General features: G+C 38.5%; 1 protein-coding gene across 5 annotated transcripts in view; it reads right to left on the minus strand.

The window, feature by feature from the left end:
• Swt1 (SWT1 RNA endoribonuclease homolog) overlaps window positions 1–20,371 on the minus strand; it is a 55,792-nt gene that overhangs the window by 25,590 nt on the left and 9,831 nt on the right. For all 5 annotated transcript variants that reach the window (XM_021174547.2, XM_029478266.1, XM_029478261.1 and 2 more), the window contains 8 exons: window positions 14,959–15,017; window positions 12,955–13,642; window positions 9,757–9,816; window positions 8,703–8,832; window positions 7,074–7,175; window positions 6,237–6,425; window positions 4,357–4,450; window positions 491–636 (listed from right to left, as the gene is read on the minus strand). In XM_021174547.2, coding sequence (XP_021030206.1) covers window positions 491–636; window positions 4,357–4,450; window positions 6,237–6,425; window positions 7,074–7,175; window positions 8,703–8,832; window positions 9,757–9,816; window positions 12,955–13,642; window positions 14,959–15,017 — 1,468 coding nt within the window. The remainder of the gene's footprint in view (window positions 1–490; window positions 637–4,356; window positions 4,451–6,236; window positions 6,426–7,073; window positions 7,176–8,702; window positions 8,833–9,756; window positions 9,817–12,954; window positions 13,643–14,958; window positions 15,018–20,371) is intronic.

Consider the following 20,371-nt stretch of genomic DNA (forward strand, 5'->3'; position numbering starts at 1 on the left):
TCTGTATTAATTGGGGATTAGGAACATGAAACTAATTTTACAAAAGCATTAGAAAGTTCCACTTCCAAAGACTATTTCCAGCCTAGCAGTGCTAGTACACATCTTTGATCCCACACTCAAGGCAGAGGCAGAGTCAGGCAGATCTCTTTGAGTTCCTGGCCAGCCTAATCTATGGAGCGAGTTCTAGGACAGCCAGGGCTACACAGAGAAACCACATCTCATACCCTCCTCCCCCCACTTATATGTATTCATTTAATACATATAAGCAAGTTTTCTTGGTTTTTTTTTGTTTTGTTTTGTTTTGGTACATCGTGGTGCGGAGCCTAGTGCGCACCACGATGTACAACGTCCACAAGCAGGTGATAAGCAAGTATTCTAAATTTACTATTATTTTAAACTTACAAGATGAAAATTTGTTATTAGTTTCAAATGTTACCAAAAATATTGGGGCATAAGACATATTTACAATTACTCCTGGTAAAAATATTACCTTCTTTCAACTGCTGCTTAGAAATACAAGGCTGATGACACAAATCTGTGTTCAGAGTTAAATTTAATATCTCTGTATCCAGATCTTCTTTACTGAGTGACTTCACACCACTTACCAGGCCTTTATTTCTTAAATTTCTATCATCCCTAAAGGTGGGGTTAGGGGAAAACAAAAACATTTTAGAAGATTAACTATACTTCAATTCAAACACACAGGTCAAGGTTGATAACTAATTATCAATAGAAACATTTAAAATGGTTAAAAAGTTTACAAATGAACTTGACAGAAACACAGGACGGGAGAGGTCACTCTGCAGGTTAAGAGTGCTCCTTGCTCATCCACAGTACCAGATGCCCTGTCCTCTGAGGGTACCTGCACTCATGTGCACGTATGCACATAACCATAATTAAAAATTACAAGATTAAAGCTTATATTATTTGAAGCTTCTATAAACTTCTCTTTAAACACTAGTAGAGTACACAATTTTTATATGATGCCTTTTTATTTTCTTTCATTATCTGCATATGTTTGCTCACGCATGCATGCATGCGTCACATGCACAGGTACCCACAGAGGCCAGAAGAGGCTGTGTCAGATTCCCTGAAGTTGAAGTTTTAGGTAGTTGTGAGCTGCTCAGTGTCAGGCTGGAAACCAAACTCAGATGCTCTGCAAGAGCAGTACATGCACTAAACTGCTGAGAGATCTCTCCAGCTCCTAAGCTTCATTTTAAGAAACAAGCAGGGGTGGGGTGGGGAGGAGAGAAAGCCATAACAGTATTTTCTGGGGTGATGGAGTTAATTTATATATTAAGAGAAATATGAACTATGCCACTATCAATTTAATAATGCTGGCAATTATTAACATATTTGTACATTGCAATGTAAGTACATTTTCCCTCAAAAACAATAAACTATGTAAAAATAATCAAGTCAGATAGGGAGTGAATAAAGATGTAGAGGACAGAAAGAATGGCAGACTCCTAATAACTGTTGTGGCTATATTAGGATTTCATTCCTCCTTCCCTCTGGAAAAGGGACTTGAGTCTAGGGCCTCATGGAAGCTAGTAAGTGCTCTGCCACTCAACTATATTCCAAGTCTCAGGGATCTATTTGTCTTCGCTTTCAATATTCTTGAAATTCCCCACAATGTAAATCTTTTTTAAAAATAAGAAAGTATCATTTTGATTTAGAAGAATATGGGCAGCAGGTGTGGCAGTATAAAGTATAATGGCATTAAAAGTAGAAAGGGGAAAATAGCATGTGGGGATGTGGTAGGGAGATAACAGAGACTCAACAGAACAAGGTTACTGGAGTATGGGAGAATGGAATAGCAACAAGATTTAGGGCTTTGGAAATGGATAAAATGTGGTACTTTTCATTCACTTAAAGAATAGGATAAGAGAAACCAAGAGTTCTTTTTTTTCTAATGATGATTGATTTCAATCAAATTAGGGGAATATATTAGTATGGAGCTTAGAAGAATCATATGAGCTAGAGATAATAATTGAATCTAAGTAAAACACTTAAAATAATCCACAGCAGTACATTCTGATTCCAGAGTTCCTCCTTTCATGACGAGTCTACCTTCTCACTTTCTCCTTTAAATGGAATTTGTTTTCCAAATCTTCAAAAGAAAAGAATGCATAATATACTGTGGTGCCAAAATTTTCCCTATTAGTACCTCAACAAATGATAACTGTAACAGCACTATCCAGACAACAAAACAGATGCATCCTCACAGTAGGAGGTACACGGAGATGACTTCTACAATATACATTATCATCACTTAAAGAAAAAAACATGTTGAGTGTGGCAGCATGCCACGGACTGGACTCAGTGGGCCCCTCAACTCACGGGTAACCAGGGCTTCAGGTGGACAAGGAGTTGGCGGGGTGACAGGCACAAACACAGAGAGAGTGTTGTATCTGAATGTAATTTCTCAAAGCAAGCATCAGACTTATATTACAGAAGAAAACAAAGAAGTTAGGTGACACATCAGCCAAGATACATTGAAGTTATCTGACACAAAACAGAGAAATGCATACATAAAGACTGACAGGAACCAGGCAGTGGTTACAACTGAGATAAATGGTGGCCCTTTCTAAAGTCAGCCATTAGGGAGCCAGGTGAAGATTTCACACCCTAGTCACAATTTATGCTGTTCCTCTGAGCCTTGTGACAGCTTGTACCAAGGGGTTCTGCTCTTGCTCATGAATAATGTAATACTGTAGTCCCTCCTTAAACCACAACCCTCCTTCTTCCTAGACCATTGTAAATTCCTGCATATGGGAATGACTCGGCTATAATTCTAAGTTTACTTTGTAGAACTTGCCCTGAGATTTCTAGCTCTTATCCAGTAAACTGCAATGTCTGATTTCTTTCACTGAATATCAATACTGAAGGCATTTAGTCTGAATGAGTAGCATTACCGATAATATAGCACCAACTATCGCAAGGACAAATCTGGAGCATTCATGCTATGGGATGCCAAGGATCCAGGAGACTAAGTTTCCATGAAACTTTTTGCCTCAGGACCATGTCGAAGCTTTTGGGCCTGCCGCGCAGACTTCACTGGAGTGGGTGTAGCAACAGCACACACCTTTATTACACTACTCAGGGCACAGAGACAGGTGGCTCTTTGTGAGTTTGATGCCAGCCTGCTCCACATAAGAGTTCTAGCCCAGCCAGAAGATTGGGGTACAGGCCTTTAATCCCAGTACTAGGGAGGCAGAGGCAGGCAGAGCTCTGAGTTTGAGGCTGGCCAGCCTGGTCTACCAAATCAGTTCCAAAATGCTAGGATTACACAGGGAAAACCAGTCTTGGTGAAACAAAAAACAAACAAACAAAAATCATGTAGACCAAACAGGGCTACATAACTACAAGAAACCCTGTCTCAATTAAAAAAAAAGATATGACCCTGTGTTAGGCACCACCCTAATTCCTTATATACTATATATTACACTATATATATATACTTATATTCCTATATACACTATCTGATAAACCTTATGAAGAACAATTCTTTTGTTTATTAAACACAAGAGAGCTAAGTTAGGAAAGCTGCAGATTCATGTAGCTGAGTACTGAAAGGTCTAAAATTCTAGCCCAAATTTACTACAGAAGAGGCACTCATGACATAATATAATATAAGCTATCCTCTATTTGTATATGAATAATCAACTTCTTACTTCATACAACTAAAAAATTCTTTTTTTTTTTTTTAAGATTTATTTATTTATTATATGTAAGTACACTGTAGCTGTCTTCAGACACTCCAGAAGAGGGCATCAGATCTCATTACCGGTGGTTGTGAGCCACCATGTGGTTGCTGGGATTTGAACTTCGGACCTTTGGAAGAGCAGTCGGGTACTCTTACCCACTGAGCCATCTCACCAGCCCTAAAAAATTCTTTTTTTTCTTTTTTTAAGATTTATTTATTTATTATATGTAAGTACACTGTAGCTGTCTTCAGACACTCCAGAAGAGGGCATCAGATCTCATTACCGGTGGTTGTGAGCCACCATGTGGTTGCTGGGATTTGAACTTCGGACCTTTGGAAGAGCAGTCGGGTGCTCTTACCCACTGAGCCATCTCACCAGCCCTAAAAAATTCTTTAAGATTTTGATATCAATTTTCCCCGTCTTCTCTCAAAAGTATTCTGAATACTATATAAATTAAACTAAAATAAAATTTCACCTATTTATTATCACATTCCTCTGGAATCATATATCATAAAAGTAATAGCTGAGTATGATTAATAGTAGATTTATAAAATATTATTTGATCCCTGAGTTGACAAATATAATTTCTAAACATTCTTTGCCGTAAGGTACTATTTTTAAAAAGCGAAATGACTATGAAACTCACGTGCACAGAATAACAAGAGAACACGGGAATAATTCCTGGTACTGAAGACAGCACTTTAATACTCGATCATCATTGTTCTCATCACTCAGTCCATCTGCAAATGTAGCAAAGCAACTCTCAGTAAGTACATCAGAAATCTAGAGAGAACTTGAGCAAGTTGACTCAGGCTTGTAATTCCTGTTTCAAGAGGCTGAGACAGGAAGATTGCCACAAAAACAAGGCTACCCTGGGCTAGAGTGAGACCCGGGCAATGGGGAAAATAGCTGGGGGGGGGGGGGGGGGGGGTTGTGACAGGGTAGACTGGGACAATAGCTCAGTCAATAAGTTCCTGCTTCAAGGAAGACACCAAACATCAATCTCTGGCTTTCTTATTCACAGAGACAGGGGTGTGTGTGTGTGTGTGTGTGTGTGTGTGTGTGTGTGTGTTTGTGCAAACGTGTACATTCACATCATAAAAATATACCCACACAAATGCAGAAAATAACTCTGATGTCACCTGATTAATCTAGGCAATATTTACAATCTAAAAATATCTATGTTCTGAGGCAATGGAGCTTCTCTGGTGGTGGATAGACACTTTTCACTATCTATTTCTCCAAACCCACACAATGTAAACTAGGTAATAATGACACATCAATGTAGATATAATACACTGTAATACCTTTTTTTCCATTTTTTGTTTTTTCAAGACAGGGTCTCTCTGTAGACTTAGCTGTCCTGCAGCTCACTGTGTGGAGCAAATTGGTCTCAAATTCATAGAGATCTGCCTGCCTCTGCCTCTTAATTGCTAGGATTAAAGACATGTGCCACCATATCTGGCTATAATATATTTCTTATTCTGGTGGAGGTATTGATTATAATAAGAGAATTATTATGTATGGGACTAGAAAGGATAAGAAAAATTTCCATCCCTTCTGCTCAATTTTGTTCTAAAGCTAAAACTGTCTAAGTATTTATTTTTTAAATACATCTGAAAGGCAGAAAACTCACTAAATAAAATAAAGATACAAAACAATGTCTTCACAACTCTAAATGCCCAGACTCAAAGGACAGAAGTGTAATCTTAGTGCAAAGGATCTGACTAGAAATCAAAAGCTATGAACTCTAGTCTCAACGCATCCCTGAAATATTATGAATATATAATTGCATCCAGCTTAAATTTTTCTCAATTTACAAGATGTGTAACTAAATTTCTTTTTCCTTTTTTCTTTTTTGTTTTGTTTTGTTTTGTTTTTCGAGACAGGGTTTCTCTGTGTAGCCCCGGCTGTCCTGGAACTCACTTTGTAGACCAGGCTGGCCTTGAACTCAGAAATCTTCCTGCCTCTGCCTCCCAAGTGCTGGGATTAAAGGCATGCGCCACCACGGCCTGGCTATAACTAAATTTCTTGTGCCTGTTTTTTCCTTAACTTCTAAAACACTGCATTTAGAGAAGTGCAAAGAAGAAGAAAAAAATAGCCCCTTGGCAGAAAACACAAAGTGAGGAGAGAAGACAGAAAAGGAGGGAAAAGTCTGAGGAGAAAAGATAGGGGGGAAAGAAAGAAGAAAGGTTGGGGGAGGGAAAAGAGGGAGAGGAAGAAATAGAGGAAATGTAAGCCGTTACAAAAAAAGAGATGGGGATGCAAAGTTCTATAGTATAGCCAAATATGAATAAAACTATTATTATCACTCTGAGAAATACTAACACACATAACCTAAGAAAGTATAGGAAAAACAATAAAACAAAATCAAGGATTCCCAAAATGAGTCATAAATTACTACAACATTCTTTTCACTCCACAATCTAGACCTACACACTTCATTTTTAAACCACTTCTTTCCAAAAATAAGCAAGCACCCAAACAAATCTTTATCGAGGCATACCCACAAGAAACAATACTTACAAAGTTTTTGAGATGCCAGCTGTAATGACTGACCCCATAGCTTTCTATCTTGACTTTTGAGGCTGTTGTTGATAAAATGAATTGCAGGTACAGCTTTATGCTGGACATTTTTTAGTAATTTTCCTGCCTTCATACGATCTAGCTCTTGTATAACCACCCAAGGAATTATTAACACAAGTGTGTCAAATCCTAAAAAATAGAAAGATTATTTTTTTAGAATTCAGCATGTATTGAGGCACTAAACCAATTTCTATAGAAGTCAGTTTTAAGTGTCGTCTCCAGGCCATGGTGATGACTTGGTGGGCAAGTGCATTTGCTGTCAAGCCTAATGACTCACATGGTGGTGGAAGAAAGAAAGAGACTCCTACAAGTTGTCTACAAGTTGTTCTCTAACTGCCACACACATCCTGTGGCATGCACATATGTGCCTATTCACAGGTGTGTACACGCACACAAGCACTCATACATGCACATACATATGCAGGCAGGCACGCAAAACACAAATGAATAACACAAATAAATGATATAACTAAAATATGGAATTTAAAGAGGATCTAAAAGCCAAAAGAATGCTAAAAATTTAAACATTAAAAATTACCAGATAACAAAAATAATTAATTTGGCAGACATGGCTCCTATAATCAAGATTTATAATGCAAACAATTTCACAATAAACAATTTTAAAATATAGTAAGTTCCATCTAAAAGTGTGTTCTAGATTTCAAGAGTCTTCTTAAAAACTTCAGATGTTAGAGTATGCCTGTGAGAAAATCAACTATGTTAATATAAAGTACCAACTCAAAAAAGCAAATCAGAATCTATACAGTTTTTAAATACCTGGTATTTCTGTCGTCTTCAAAATTTTAACAAATTTGAGATGATTCATCAGAATATTTGTGTCAATAACAATTAGAAGCTTTTTGTCTGAGGCAGTATTTGCTGGAGAAGAGCAGAGTTAGTATTTCACAACACTTGATAATAATAAATTATGACTACATTTGGTATCACAGAAGTACAGATAATTCTTTTACATTTAAAGCCTGTCTTGTAAGCTTAATGTTATAAGAGAATCAATAATAGGATTCTCAGCTGCTGACTGACTGGCCCATCACTTGCTGACACATAAATGTCTTTCCAGTCAAGGGTTCCCTTAGGGGAACCTTGTTTAAGCCAGGAGGACTGGGCAGAAGAGGGTAAAGAAGGACCTATCTAGGTCAGAGAGGGTAAGGCCTGGTGAATCAGAAATGCAGGAACAAACAACAGAGGGAAGCCCAGAGAAATACCCATAGAAGTGCTTTTGGGAGCATTCTTATAGGAAGAAGTCCTTTTCACAGGACTATAAATTCCCATTACTTTAATTTCTTTTTTTTGGGGTGGGGTGGGGGTTGAGACAGGGTTTCTCTATATAGCCTTGGCTGTCCTGGAACTCACTCTGTAGACCAGGCTGGCCTCGAACTCAGAAATCCGCCTGCCTCTGCCTCCCAAGTGCTGGGACTAAAGGCGTGCGCCACCACGCCTGGCCATTACTTTAATTCTTAAAACAAAACAAAACAAAAACAAAAAATAAAAAAACAAAAAACAAAAACAGTAATCATAAGTTTCCACACCAGTAAACTATCATAAATTGTTTGGGGATATATTTTAATCACAAATTGACCTGCCCAGCAGTAACTATGGTTCTAAATCCTGTATCTGGTAGTTATGCACTCAAGAAGTATGAATTACTTTTATTATATCCTCAATAATGTATCACTGAGAAGCTAAATATATTTAAAACAAAGAAAATATATAAAAGTAGGAGCATTATTTCATAGGACCTTTGCGAAGATCTGGTTAAATTTCCTCTTAGATCATATAGGAAAATGCTTAGAAATTTGTAAAATGAGTATTTTAAATATGGACAAAGGTAGAACTATACTTTTTACAGAGAATTTAACATGGTATACTAATCTAGGTAATCTTATTTATTTATTTATTTATTTATTTATTTATTTTTATTTTGAGACAAGGAATATATAAGACCATATAGAAAAAACTGTCCTGGGACTCTATGTACTCCAGTATGGTCTTAAACTGTTAATCCTCCTGCCTCAACCTCCTGAGTGCTAGGACAACAGGTATGTAACACAATGTCCAGTACTTTGATTGGTATTACTGGCTCCCAATAGTTAAAATAATCAAAACTTTACAATAGTAACAAGGAAACCATGAAAATAATACCTTTAAACAAACTGTGTATCTGATCAGTGCTAAAAGTTATAAAAGAGCAAGAATAAAAGACAGTGCATAACTTTATTACTTCTTGAGAAAGAGAAAACGTCTAATGGCCTAGCAAGATAAGAGATACACATTATGATTTTAAGTGAACACATTTTAACATCCTCATCATTACACTGTAAAATATGAATTCTGACACATCAATTCTAAGAAGAGCAGAGATCACAAGTTAACATACAGAGTACACACCAGCAGAGGGATGTGCATCCTCATCCACCAGGTCAATCTCCATGCTCATGAGCTCTCCAGACGGTGGAACCACAGGCAAATCCACGCTTTTCCCCACACGTGCAGCATGGAGCTCTTCTACTATCTGCATCTACATTGTAAAAGACTCCAGTGAAGTATCTGAGTTACTTACTGCAGATATTTAATATGAAAAGAAAGCAATACGTCACAAAGACACCTCACAGAATACATGGATCTATAACCAGTTTTAAAAACAGTTCCTTTCTGGAGTCTCAGGAAAGCAAACAAGCTCATCTTATTGCTGAGTAGTAAAAGAAAGAATGTGTAGGTGTTGCACTGCATTTTGGCAAATCCAGGTATACATATACAAAAGCATAACATTATACTAAAATAAAAGTAACTTGTGGCCCATGAACACCACCCTCTGTTTAAAACAGATTAGCTTATCTGAAGCAAAAGCAAAAGGTAAGTAAAGATTTTTTTTCCCCATGGCTAGGTAGGATCAAATCCAGAACCTTATACTGCTAAACAGACACTTTACTGACTGTGCTACATCCCTAGCTCTTGGACGACATAGTTAACACTTACAAACTGAACTTCCTAATAAACCAAACGATGGATAGGATTTTTCTTTGTTTTGTTTTGTTTTGTTTTGTTTTGTTTTTTGAGACAGGGTTTCTCTGTGTAACCCTGGCTGTCCTGGAACTCACTCTGTACACCAGGGTGGCCTCAAACTCCCAAGTGCTGGGATTAAAGGCATGTGCCACCACTGCCCGGCTTGGATACGATTTTTATGGAGTTTAAATGGACATCGTTATTTTCCTACCAAGGTTTTTACAGACATTTTACTAAAGGAAGGAACTACTTAGCAAGGCACCCTGTCGTATACCTGAAATTCCAGCACTCAGGAGGCCAAGACAGGAGGAGGATCACAAATCTGAAATCAGCCTGGGTTACCTAATGAGACCCTGTCCCACATCACACCCCCAAAAGAAAGAAAGAACGAACTTTGAATTTCTTTAAAATAATCAAAGTAAATAAGTGCATCAGTAACCTCTTCATCTGCATCTTGGGTATCCTCAGATGACACTGAAGAACATGGTGTTTCAAAACTCTGAAATGAAAAGGGTTTTGAGTCAGGTCTTATATAATGTATAACAGCATCTCTGGACTCAAGTTGCCAGCTATCAGAACTGGTTCTTTCTCTCCTTCTCTCCCCAGCCCTCCCTCATTTTCTGTGTGTGTGTGTGTGTGTGTGTGGACAACTTGGGGAAGTCAGCTTTCTCTTTCAACCATGTGGGTCTCAGGGATCAAAACTAGGTTATCAGGTTTGGTGCCAAGTGCCTTCATCCATTGAACCATGTTGTCAGCCTGCACCACACTGACAAACAAAAATGTCTCTAGACATTAATAAACACCCTGAGGGATATGAGAAATCACCTCAAATGTCAAGGAAGCTAGAATGAACTGCTTGTAACTAGACATTCTAAGTTCCTATGTGATCTTGTTTAGACTAGTCCTACCCGGTGTTGTCTAATCTCATGTGACCTCCAGAAAGGTCAGTGAGTTTACCACATAACAATGCAGGAAATTATCTTAACTGTCTTTGACATTTCCTAAGCCTATTACAAATGCAAACAGAAGGCATTTTACTTAGGCTGCACCTTATATGCTTTATTAAATATACTGAATAAGGTCAACAGTTTTATTTGGAGTAGAATTGACACTAAATGAAAAAACATGACTATCTTGCTTCCCTGATTACCTCTCCGTGCCTCCCTTTCATCTATGAAATACAAAACAAAATGCTAGGCTTTCCTATGAGACAGTTTTAGTTATTGTTCTATTGCTATGTAGCAACACCTTGACAAGTAAACTCTTATAAAAGTGTTTAACTGGGAGGCTTGCTTACAGTTTCAGAGGGTTCATCCATGATCATCACAGCAGGAAGCAGACAGGCATAGCCCTGGAGCAACAGCTGAGAACTACATTCTATCCATAAGCAGCAGGCAGAGACACACTGGGCCTGGCTTGGCTTTTAGAAATCTTAAAGTCCATCCAAAGCAATACACCTCCTCCAACAAGGAAACACCTCCCAATCCTTGCACAGCTAGTTCATCAATCAAGACTAAGCAAATATATGAGCCTATAGGGCATTCTTATTCTTATTCAAACCAGCACAGACATAAAAATCACCTATTATTTAACACTGAATTTCTATGCAATACTTCATTTATTTAACGCTGAATTTCTATGCAATACTTCTCTTTGTGTATCTGTGTGTCTCGGTCTCTTTTCTTCTGCTATATGCAGAACATGCTAGCCTTGAACTTGTGACAATAACCTGCCTCAGCCTCCAGAATACTGGATTATATAAGCATGCAGTGTCACAGGTTCTTTGTGTGTGTGGGGTTTTGTGTTTGTTTTTAGGACACAGTCTAGTTTAACTCAGTCCAGGCAGGCCTTGAATTCACAAGGCTCAGAGTGAATTCCTGTAAATCCTGGACCTCCTTTCTCCACCTCCCAGGTGCTAGAATTACAGTTGTGTGTTATTACACCCAGATTTTAAAGTGCCAGAGTTATAATATTCCAAAGTTCTAAAAGTTCTCTTAAAGGTGAATAATTTATTTCACCATAGAAAAGGTCAGAGAAAGGTTATTAAAGTGATTCACAAATGCTAATGTAATCTAGAAGAATGAATGTGCCAAAGTTTCTAGCCTGAATTCTGTTCATGTTGTGACACAACAGAGACATCAAGATTAGTACATGAAAGAAGTCAGTTCACAGAAAGACTGGATGCATCTCTACTAGGATTACACGTAAGATCAACACATGCACAAGAAAAGCTTCCACTACACAAATATGGGAGGTGATCAGAACCCCAGGGAACTTATGCTAGCTCTTTAGCCTACTTCCATTCTCAGGGCCACCATTATATTTCTTGATAATCAATCTTTATTCCTATAATTATCAAATTGTACAATTCTTTGTTCCAAGACACTAGAACCATGAAATCTCAGTGGATACACTGATGTTCATATAAACAGTGAAAGACCTTCTGCCTAGACTATTCCTGCTTCCACATTCCATCCCATTTCACCTTCACCTGAGTAGCTCTACCTATTCTTTTATTCTCCATATAAATGTTGGTCTCTCTAGTCAGTCTCTCTTAAGTAATAGTGTACCAAGGCTGCATTATTCTTACATTATACATCCTAATATTAAGTGAGAATTACTTTATTATATTTAAAGAACTCTTTCTCCTTACATGAGTTAAGTCTCTAAAATCAAAACCATGTGTCTCTTACAGACTATTTTATTGCAGTGTCTGAAACAGCAGAACTGAGAAAGTAATCTGTTGAAGAAATACGCCTTTAGAATGGTAAGTCCTGCAGGCTCATCTGAGATTAGAAAAACCTAAGAGACTACTACAGAGCTTATATCAAAGGACTATGTATGGGAACTTACTCTTTGCATAGCACATTCCTTTTTGTTATGAATACTTAACATCTGCCATGAAATTGAAGCAGAACAGGGCAGCAGTTAGTTTCACAAAGCCTTGCCAAAAATAGCATATAAGGAAAATAAGTAGGAAAAGAAGTCTGAAACATGGCACAGACACACACTGCCCCCCAGGAATGGCTGGCTCTCACAACAGGCACAAGCACAGAGAAAGTGTACCTATTATAATACGATATACCCTGGGTAGAATAAGATTCTAATTTAAGGTGTGATAACGCAATGTACAAGGCTGTATGTAGAACTACATGTAACAGAGCACCCACAGAAAAGTCCAGAGCTAAAATAAGCCAGAAAGTCCACACTAAAGTAACAAAAAACTGCAAATTTTTGTGCAGTAGGTAGGAACTTAAATGGCTAAAGTCCATCCTGGCCAGGCCAACCTCCTCCCCTTAGAAGTCTATCTTCTCCTAATAAGCTGTCGCTGCCTAGAATGGTATTCCTTGTGAATAAATTCTCTCCTTTTGCTTACGAATATCTGCAGGTCCGTGTCCAGTTCTATGTCCCAGAGCACAAGAACCCAGATACTGCACTATGATTCCAAAAGCAAGTGGTATCAATATTATCCTAAGGAAGCTAGAATGACAAAAAATAATATAGGACACAAACACAATTTATCTACATGACTAAATTAGAATCAGTCCTCTGTGATTATCATCATAACAGAAGCAACTAAATCCTGAGTATTTTAAATACTTTTACTAAAAACCAAACCCTTCATTTTATACATTACCTGGGCATGACTTTCCTTAGAATTGGAACCACTCGTTCCTTGGTGCTCACAATGGTCCTTTCTTATCCTCTCACAAACAGACTGCTTGTGTGTAGAATCTGAAAATGAGCTTTCAGTTTTGTGCCTGTCCAGATTTAATGACATCTGGTGACTTTGCAAGTGTTGCTTCTGCTCCTGCTTAGTCTTTGACTTGCTAGAATCTACACTAAAGACCTTTTCTTCGGCAAGCTTCTGGAGGGTAGTAGAGGATTTTTTTGGAATTTTGAAGCTAATCTTCTTTCTTCCTGATTCAAATGATTCCTTGATCATATTGCTGAAATTATAATTCTGAGGAAGGTGATTTTTCTTGCATTTCTCCAATTCTTCAGAACTGTCTTTATTATTTTTTTCTTTCTTGAGTTCTTTCATCTTCTTCTGAATAAGCAAAGAAGGCCAATTCTTTTCCTTTGTCTGGTCTACAGCTTTAGATTTCATATCTTTGGTAATTTTAATGCGGCTATGGTTTTTTACTTCATAATTAAGCTTACTTCCAATATTTGTCAATTTACAATCTTTAACTTTAGTATCTTTAGTTCCATTTGATGAACAACTGTGTGAAGTCATTTGATTATTATTTAAATAAGATGCCGCTTGGGTCGAAGAACTGAATTTTAGTCTCTTTTTAGGAATGAAAACTTCTACATTCAATCTATAAAGCAGCACAGAAACTTGGGTTAGTTATATTTGTTATACATTCTGTTGCAGTATGTCATTACGTTTGAGTTAACTAGGCTCATTCTAAACTAGTGAGAAATGTAAGAAACCGGGCTAGAGGCTCAGTGCTTAAGAGTCTGTACTGCTCACAAGGAAGGTCTGAGTCTTATTCCCAGAACCCACACTGAGTACTCATAACTGTCTGAAACTTAATGTACACATTATACTTTTTGTATTTATCCCCATTTGGGGAGGGGGGGTTTCGAGAAAGGGTTTCTCTGTGTAGCCCTGGCTGTCCTGGAACCCACTCTGTAGACCAGGCTGGCCTGGAACTCAGAAATTCACCTGCCTCTGCCTCCCAAGTGCTGGGATTAAAGGCGTGCGCCACCATGCCCAACTTATCCCCATTATTAACAAAAATTCCTTAACTATAAAATCTTATCCAAAGAATGAAAAAATTAAACTAAATTCCCTGTGTCTAACATTATTCTTTACATCTTTAGTTGCAATCACATGATGGTTAATTAATTTTAGAGCCATATCTATACTTGTAAAATTACATATTTCCTCACAGGTAATATATATAAAGATAATCTATGTATGATTTCTAAATTAGCTTCCCAAGTTCTTTACTAGCAATATAATAAAGTTATGGATCTTATTATAATTATGTATCAAAACCGAGTCCCTAGAGTTAATAATAATCTATACTGTATCTGAGTGCATTTATACAAGTTTTAATGAATTTTTACTTAACTTTTTCTTAAACTTCTAATAATGACATTACAAGAAGTATCTGCATGCAGAACAGTACTAATCAAAGCAAATCCAAGGTTTATTTAGTCCTGGGCCAGCAAGAGAGCTCAGCGGGTAAGGGCACTTGCCCCCACCATGCCTGACAACTTGAGTTCCATGCCTGGACCTCCATAGTGGAAAAACCCTATTCCCCCGAGGTCGTTCTCTAACCTCCATAAACATACTATACCAAGGCACACATAAAATAAATAAACATAAAAATAATTAAAATTTAAATAAACAAATATGTAGTCTGATGTTTACCATGGTAGCTCAAAATCTGGAAAGAGGATCTTGAGTTCAAGATCTAACCTGAGCTAAATGGCAGGTTCCAAGCTAGCCTGATCTACATGGACAGCAACACTCTGTTCCAAACCCCAAGGGTGCTGACATAGCCCAGTGCTTGCCTAGCACGCAAAAATACCCAATTTCAGTCCCAAGTACTAAAAAACTGTTTTAGCCTAATTCTGAGCCAAAACTGTAAAAAGATATCAAGGAAAAAAAATGAGAATTTACCTTTTAAGACTGTTTTTTCTGTTTGCATTATAATATACATTGTCTGTATCATCTGGTTTCTGAAATTAAAAAGAAAATTTAGAAAATGTAAATTGTGTATTATTGTTGGAATTACAGGGAATGGAAAACATTTGTCTTATGAATATACTGCCATAACTTAGTAATAATTTACTTTATTTTCATTGGATATTTTCTTTATTTACATTTCAAATGTTATCCCCTTTCCTGGTTTCCCCTACGAAAAACACCCTCCCCCTCTCCCTTCCCCCTGCTCACCAACCCACCCACTTCCACTTCCTGGCCCAGGCATTCCCCCACACTGGAGTATAGAGCCTTCATAGGACCAAGGACCAATCCACACATTGATGTCCCACTAGGTCATCCTCTGCTGCATATGCAACTGTAGCCATGAGTCCCACCATGTGTGCTCTTTGGTTGGTGGTTTAATTTCTGGGAGCTCTGGGGGTACTGGCTAGTTTATATTGTTGTTCCTCCTATGGGGCTGCAAACCCCTTCAGCTCCTCAGGTCCTTTCTCTAGCTCCTTCATTAGGGACCCTATGCTCAGTCCAATGGATGGCTGTGAGCATCCACTTCTGTATTTGTCAGGCACTGGCAGAGCCTCTCAGGAGACAGCTATATCAGGCTCCTGTCAGCAAGCATTTCTTGGCATCCACAACAGTGTCTGGGTTTGGTGATTGTAAATGGGATGGATCCCTAGGTGAGTCATAGATGGTCATTTCTTCAGTCCCTACTCCGCACTTTGTCCCTGTAACTCCTTCCATGGGTGTTTTGTTTCCCCTTCTAAGATGGATAGAAGTATCCACACTATGGTCTTCCTTCTTCTTGAGTTTCATGTGGTTTGTGAATTGTATCTTGGGTATTGGGAGCTTCTGAGCTTCTGGGCTAATATCCACTTATCAGTGAGTATATATCATGTGTGTTCTTTTATGATTGGGTTACCTCACTCAGGATGATATACTCCAGATCCATCCATTCGCCTACAAATTTCATAAATTCATTGTTTTTAACAGCTGAGTAGTACTCCATTATGAAAATGTACCACATTTTCTGCATCCATTCTTCTGTTGAGGGACATCTGGGTTCTTTCCAGCTTCTGGCTATTATAAATAAGGCTGCTATAAACATAGTGGAGCATGTGTCCTTATTACATGTTTGAGCATCTTCTGGGTATATGCCCAGGAGTGGTATTGCTGGATCCTCAGGTAGTTCTATGTCCAATCTTCTGATGAACTGCAGAACGGATTTCCAGAGTGGTTGTAGAAGCTTGCAATCTGACCAGCAATGGGGGAGTGTTCCTCTTTCTCCACATCCTCACCAGCATCTGCTTTCACTTGGGTTTTTGATCTTAGCCATTCTGACTGGTGGAATCTCAGGGTTTTTTGATTTGCATTTCCTTGATGAATAAGGATGCTAAACATTTTTAGGTGCTTCTCAGCCATTCGGTATTCCTCAGTTGAAAATTCTGTTTAGCACTGTACCCCATTTTTAATAGGGTTATTTGTTTGTCTGTAGTCTGACTTCTTGAGTTCTTTGTATATATTGGACATTAGCCCTCTATGGGATGTGGGATTGGTGAAGATCTTTCCCCAGTCTGTTGGTGGCCTTTTTGTCTTCTTGACAGTGTCCTTTGCCTTACAGAAGCTTTGCAATTTTATGAGGTCCCATTTGTCCATTCTTGATCTTACATCACATGCCACTGGTGTTCTGTTCAGGAATTTTTCCACTGTGCCCATATGTTCGAGGCTCTTCTCCATTTTCTCTTCTATAAGTTTCAGTGTATCTGGTTTTATGGGAAGGTCCTTGATCCACTTAAACTTCAGCTTTGTACAAAGATCTAAGACTGGGTCCGGTTGCCTTCTACATGCTAACCGCCAGCTAAGCCAGCACCATTTGTTGAAAATGCTGTCTTTTTTCCACTGGAAGGTTTTAGCTCCTTTGTCTAAGATCAAGTGACCATAGGTGTGTGGGTTCATTTCTGGGTCTTCAATTCTATTCCACTGATCTACCTGCCTGTCACTGTACTAATACCATGCAGTTTTTATCACAATTGCTCTGTATTATACCTTGAGGCCAGGGATGGTGATTCCCCGAGAAGTTCTTTTTTGTTTGGTTGGTTTTTTTTTTTTTTTTGGTTTTTCAAGACAGGGTTTCTCTGTGTAGCCTTGGCTATCCTGGAATTCACTTTGTAGACCAGGCTGGCCTCGAACTCAGAAATCCGCCTACCTCTGCCTCCCAAGTGCTGGGACTAAAGGCGTGCGCCACCACACCCAGCGAAAAGATGGCCATTTTTACTATATATATATACATATATGTGTGTGTGTATATTTTTTTCAAGACAGGTTTCTCTGTATAGCCCTGGAACTCACTATACAGACCAGACTGGCCTTGAACTCAGAAATCTGCCTGCCTCTGCCTCCCAAATGCTGGGATTAAAGAAGTATGCCACCACTGCCTGGTCATTTTTACTATATTAATCCGGCCAATCCATGAGCATGGGAGATCTTTCCATCTTCTAAGATCTTCTTTCTTCAGAGACTTGAAGTTCTTATCATATAGATCTTTCACTTGCTTACTAAATTCACACCAAGGTACTTTATATTATTTGTGACTACTATGAATGGTGTCGTTTCCCTAATTTTTCTCAGCCTGTTTATCCTTTGTGTAGAGGAAGGCCACTAATTTGTTTGAATTCATTTTATATCCCACCACTTTGCTGAAGTTGTTTATCAGGTTTAGGAATTCTTTGGTGGAATTTTTGGGATCACTTATATATACTAGATAGATATCATCTGCAAATTGTGATATTTTGACTTCTTCCTTTCCAATTGAGTCTTTGGTGATCTGATAGGATGTATGGAATTATTTCAATCTTCTTGTATCTGTTGAGGCCTGTTTTGTGGTCAATTTTAGAGAAGGTACTATGAGGTGCTGAGAAGAAGGTATATCCTTTTGTTTTAGGATAAAATGTTCTATAGATATCTGTTAAATCCATTTGTTTAATAACTTCTGTTAGTTTCACTGTCAGTTTGTTTCCATGATCTGTCCATTAATGAGAGTGGAGTGTTGAAGTCTCCCACTATTATTGTGTGCGGTGCTATGTGTGTTTTGAGCTTTAGTAAAGTTTCGTTAATGAATGTGGATGCCCTTGCATTTGGAGCATAGATGTTCAGAATTGAGAGTTCATCTTGGTAAACTTTACCTTTGATAAGCATGAAGTATCCCTCATCTTTTTTGATAACTTTAGGTTGAAAGTCGATTTTATTCAATATTAGAATGGCTACTCCAGCTTGTTTCTTGGGACCATTTGCTTGGAAAATTATTTTCCAGCCTTTTACTCTGAGGTAGTGTCTGTCTTTGTCACTGAGGTGGGTTTCCTGTAAGCAGCAAAATGTTGGGTCTTGTTTACATAGCCAATCTGTTAACCTATGTCTTTTTATTGGAGAATTGAGTCCATTAATATTAAGAGAGATTAAGGAAAAATCATTGTTGCTTCCTGTTATTTTTGTTGTTAGAGTTGGAATTCTGTTCACGTGGCTATCCTCTTTTATGTTTGTTGAAAGATTACTTTCTTGCTTTTTCTAGAGTGTAGTTTCCCTCTGTGCGTTGGAGTTTTCCCTATATTATCCTTAGAAGGGCTGGATTTGTGGAAAGATTGTGTAAAATTGGTTTTGTCATGGAATACTTTGGTTTCTCCATCTATGGTAATTAAGTTTTGCTGGATATAGTAGCCTGGGCTGGCATTTGTGTTCTCTTAGGGTCTGTATGACATCTGTCCAGGATCTTTTGGGTTTCATAGTCTCTGGGGTCAGGCGTAATTCTGATAGGTCTGCCTTTATATGTTACTTGACCTTTTTCCCTTACTGCTTTTAAAATTCTTTGTTTTGTGCACTTGATGTTTTGATTATTATGTGACAAGAGGAATTTATTTTCTGGTCCAAACTATTTGGAGTTCTGTAGGCTTCTTGTATGTTCATGGGCATCTCTTTCTTTAGGGTGGGGAAGTTTTTTTCTATAATTTTGTTGAAGATATTTGCTGGCCCTTTAAGTTGGAAATCTTCTCATCTACACCTATTATCCGTAGGTTTGGTCTTCACACTGTGTCCTGGATTTCCTGGATGTTTTGTGTTAGGATCTTTTTGCATTTTCTTTGATTGTTGCGTCCATGTTTTCTATGGGATCTTCTGCACCTGAGATTCTCTCTTCTACCTCCTGTATTCTGTTGGTGATGCTTGCACCTATGGCTCCTGACTTCTTTCTTTCCTAGGTCCTCTAGCTCCAGAGTTGTCTTCCTTTGTGATTTCTTTATTGTTTCTATTTCCATTTTTAGATCCTGAATGGTTTTGTTCAATTCTTTCACCTGTTTGGATGTGTTTTCCTATAATTCTTTAAGGGATATTGCTGTTTCCTCTTTAAGGGCTTCTACCTGTTTATCTGTGTTCGCCTGTATTTCTTTAAGGGAGTTAAGTCCTTCTTATAGTCCTCCATCATCATCATGAGAAGTGACTTTAGATCCATATCTTGCTTATCTAGTGTGATAATATATCCAGGACTTGCTATGGTGGGAGAGTTGGGTTCTGATGATGCCAAGTAACCTTGGTTTCTGTTGCTTCTGTGCTTATGCTTGCCTCCTGCCATCTGATTATCTCAAGTGCTCCCTGCCCTCGACATATTTGATTGGAGCCTGTCCTTCCTATAGTCTCCTTTGAGTCAGAACTTCTCAGAGTCCAGCATTCTCTGTGATCCTGTGATTCCAGGATCCTGTGGTCCTGAGATTCTGGGTGTGTCAAGAGTTCTTGGCAGTCAAGCTTCCTCTGATACCCTGAGATCCTGGTGTGACCAAGCTCTTGGGATCCTGGGATCCTAAGTTCCTGGGCATGTTAGAGCGCCTGAAAGTGGTACCTCCTCTGGGAGCCGTGGCGCTGTCTGCTGAATTCAAAACCAAGGTAGACCAGCGCCAACTAGAAGGAACTGGAGTCACTGGTTGGGCGGGGTTCCTGTGTCCCTGCTCCTGCTAGTCCCAGGCACTCCTGGTGGTGTTGCAACAGATGTTGTGTTCCATTCACCTGTGATCCTAAGATCCTGGGCGTGCTAGGGTGCCTGGGGAATGGAGAGTTCTCTGGGACCTTGAGTTCACACCCAAGGTCCACTAATAATTTACTTAATCTTTCTAATCATCTTGGGGCAGACATTATTATCTTTATTATAAACAAAGCACCCAATGCTTACAAAGTTTGGCCTCTTTCTGATCATCACAGTGAAGGTTAGTGACACTGTCCTGATCTGAAACACATCTGTCTGACTCAATTCCACCATTGAATCTATGTAATCAGAGGATGCAGGTACAAAAAGCTAAAGAGAGCATAAACACTATGTATAAATAGTCTAATGATA

The sequence above is a fragment of the Mus caroli genome, chromosome 1 (assembly GCF_900094665.2).
Source record: "Mus caroli chromosome 1, CAROLI_EIJ_v1.1, whole genome shotgun sequence".
Taxonomy (NCBI): Eukaryota; Metazoa; Chordata; class Mammalia; order Rodentia; family Muridae; genus Mus; species Mus caroli.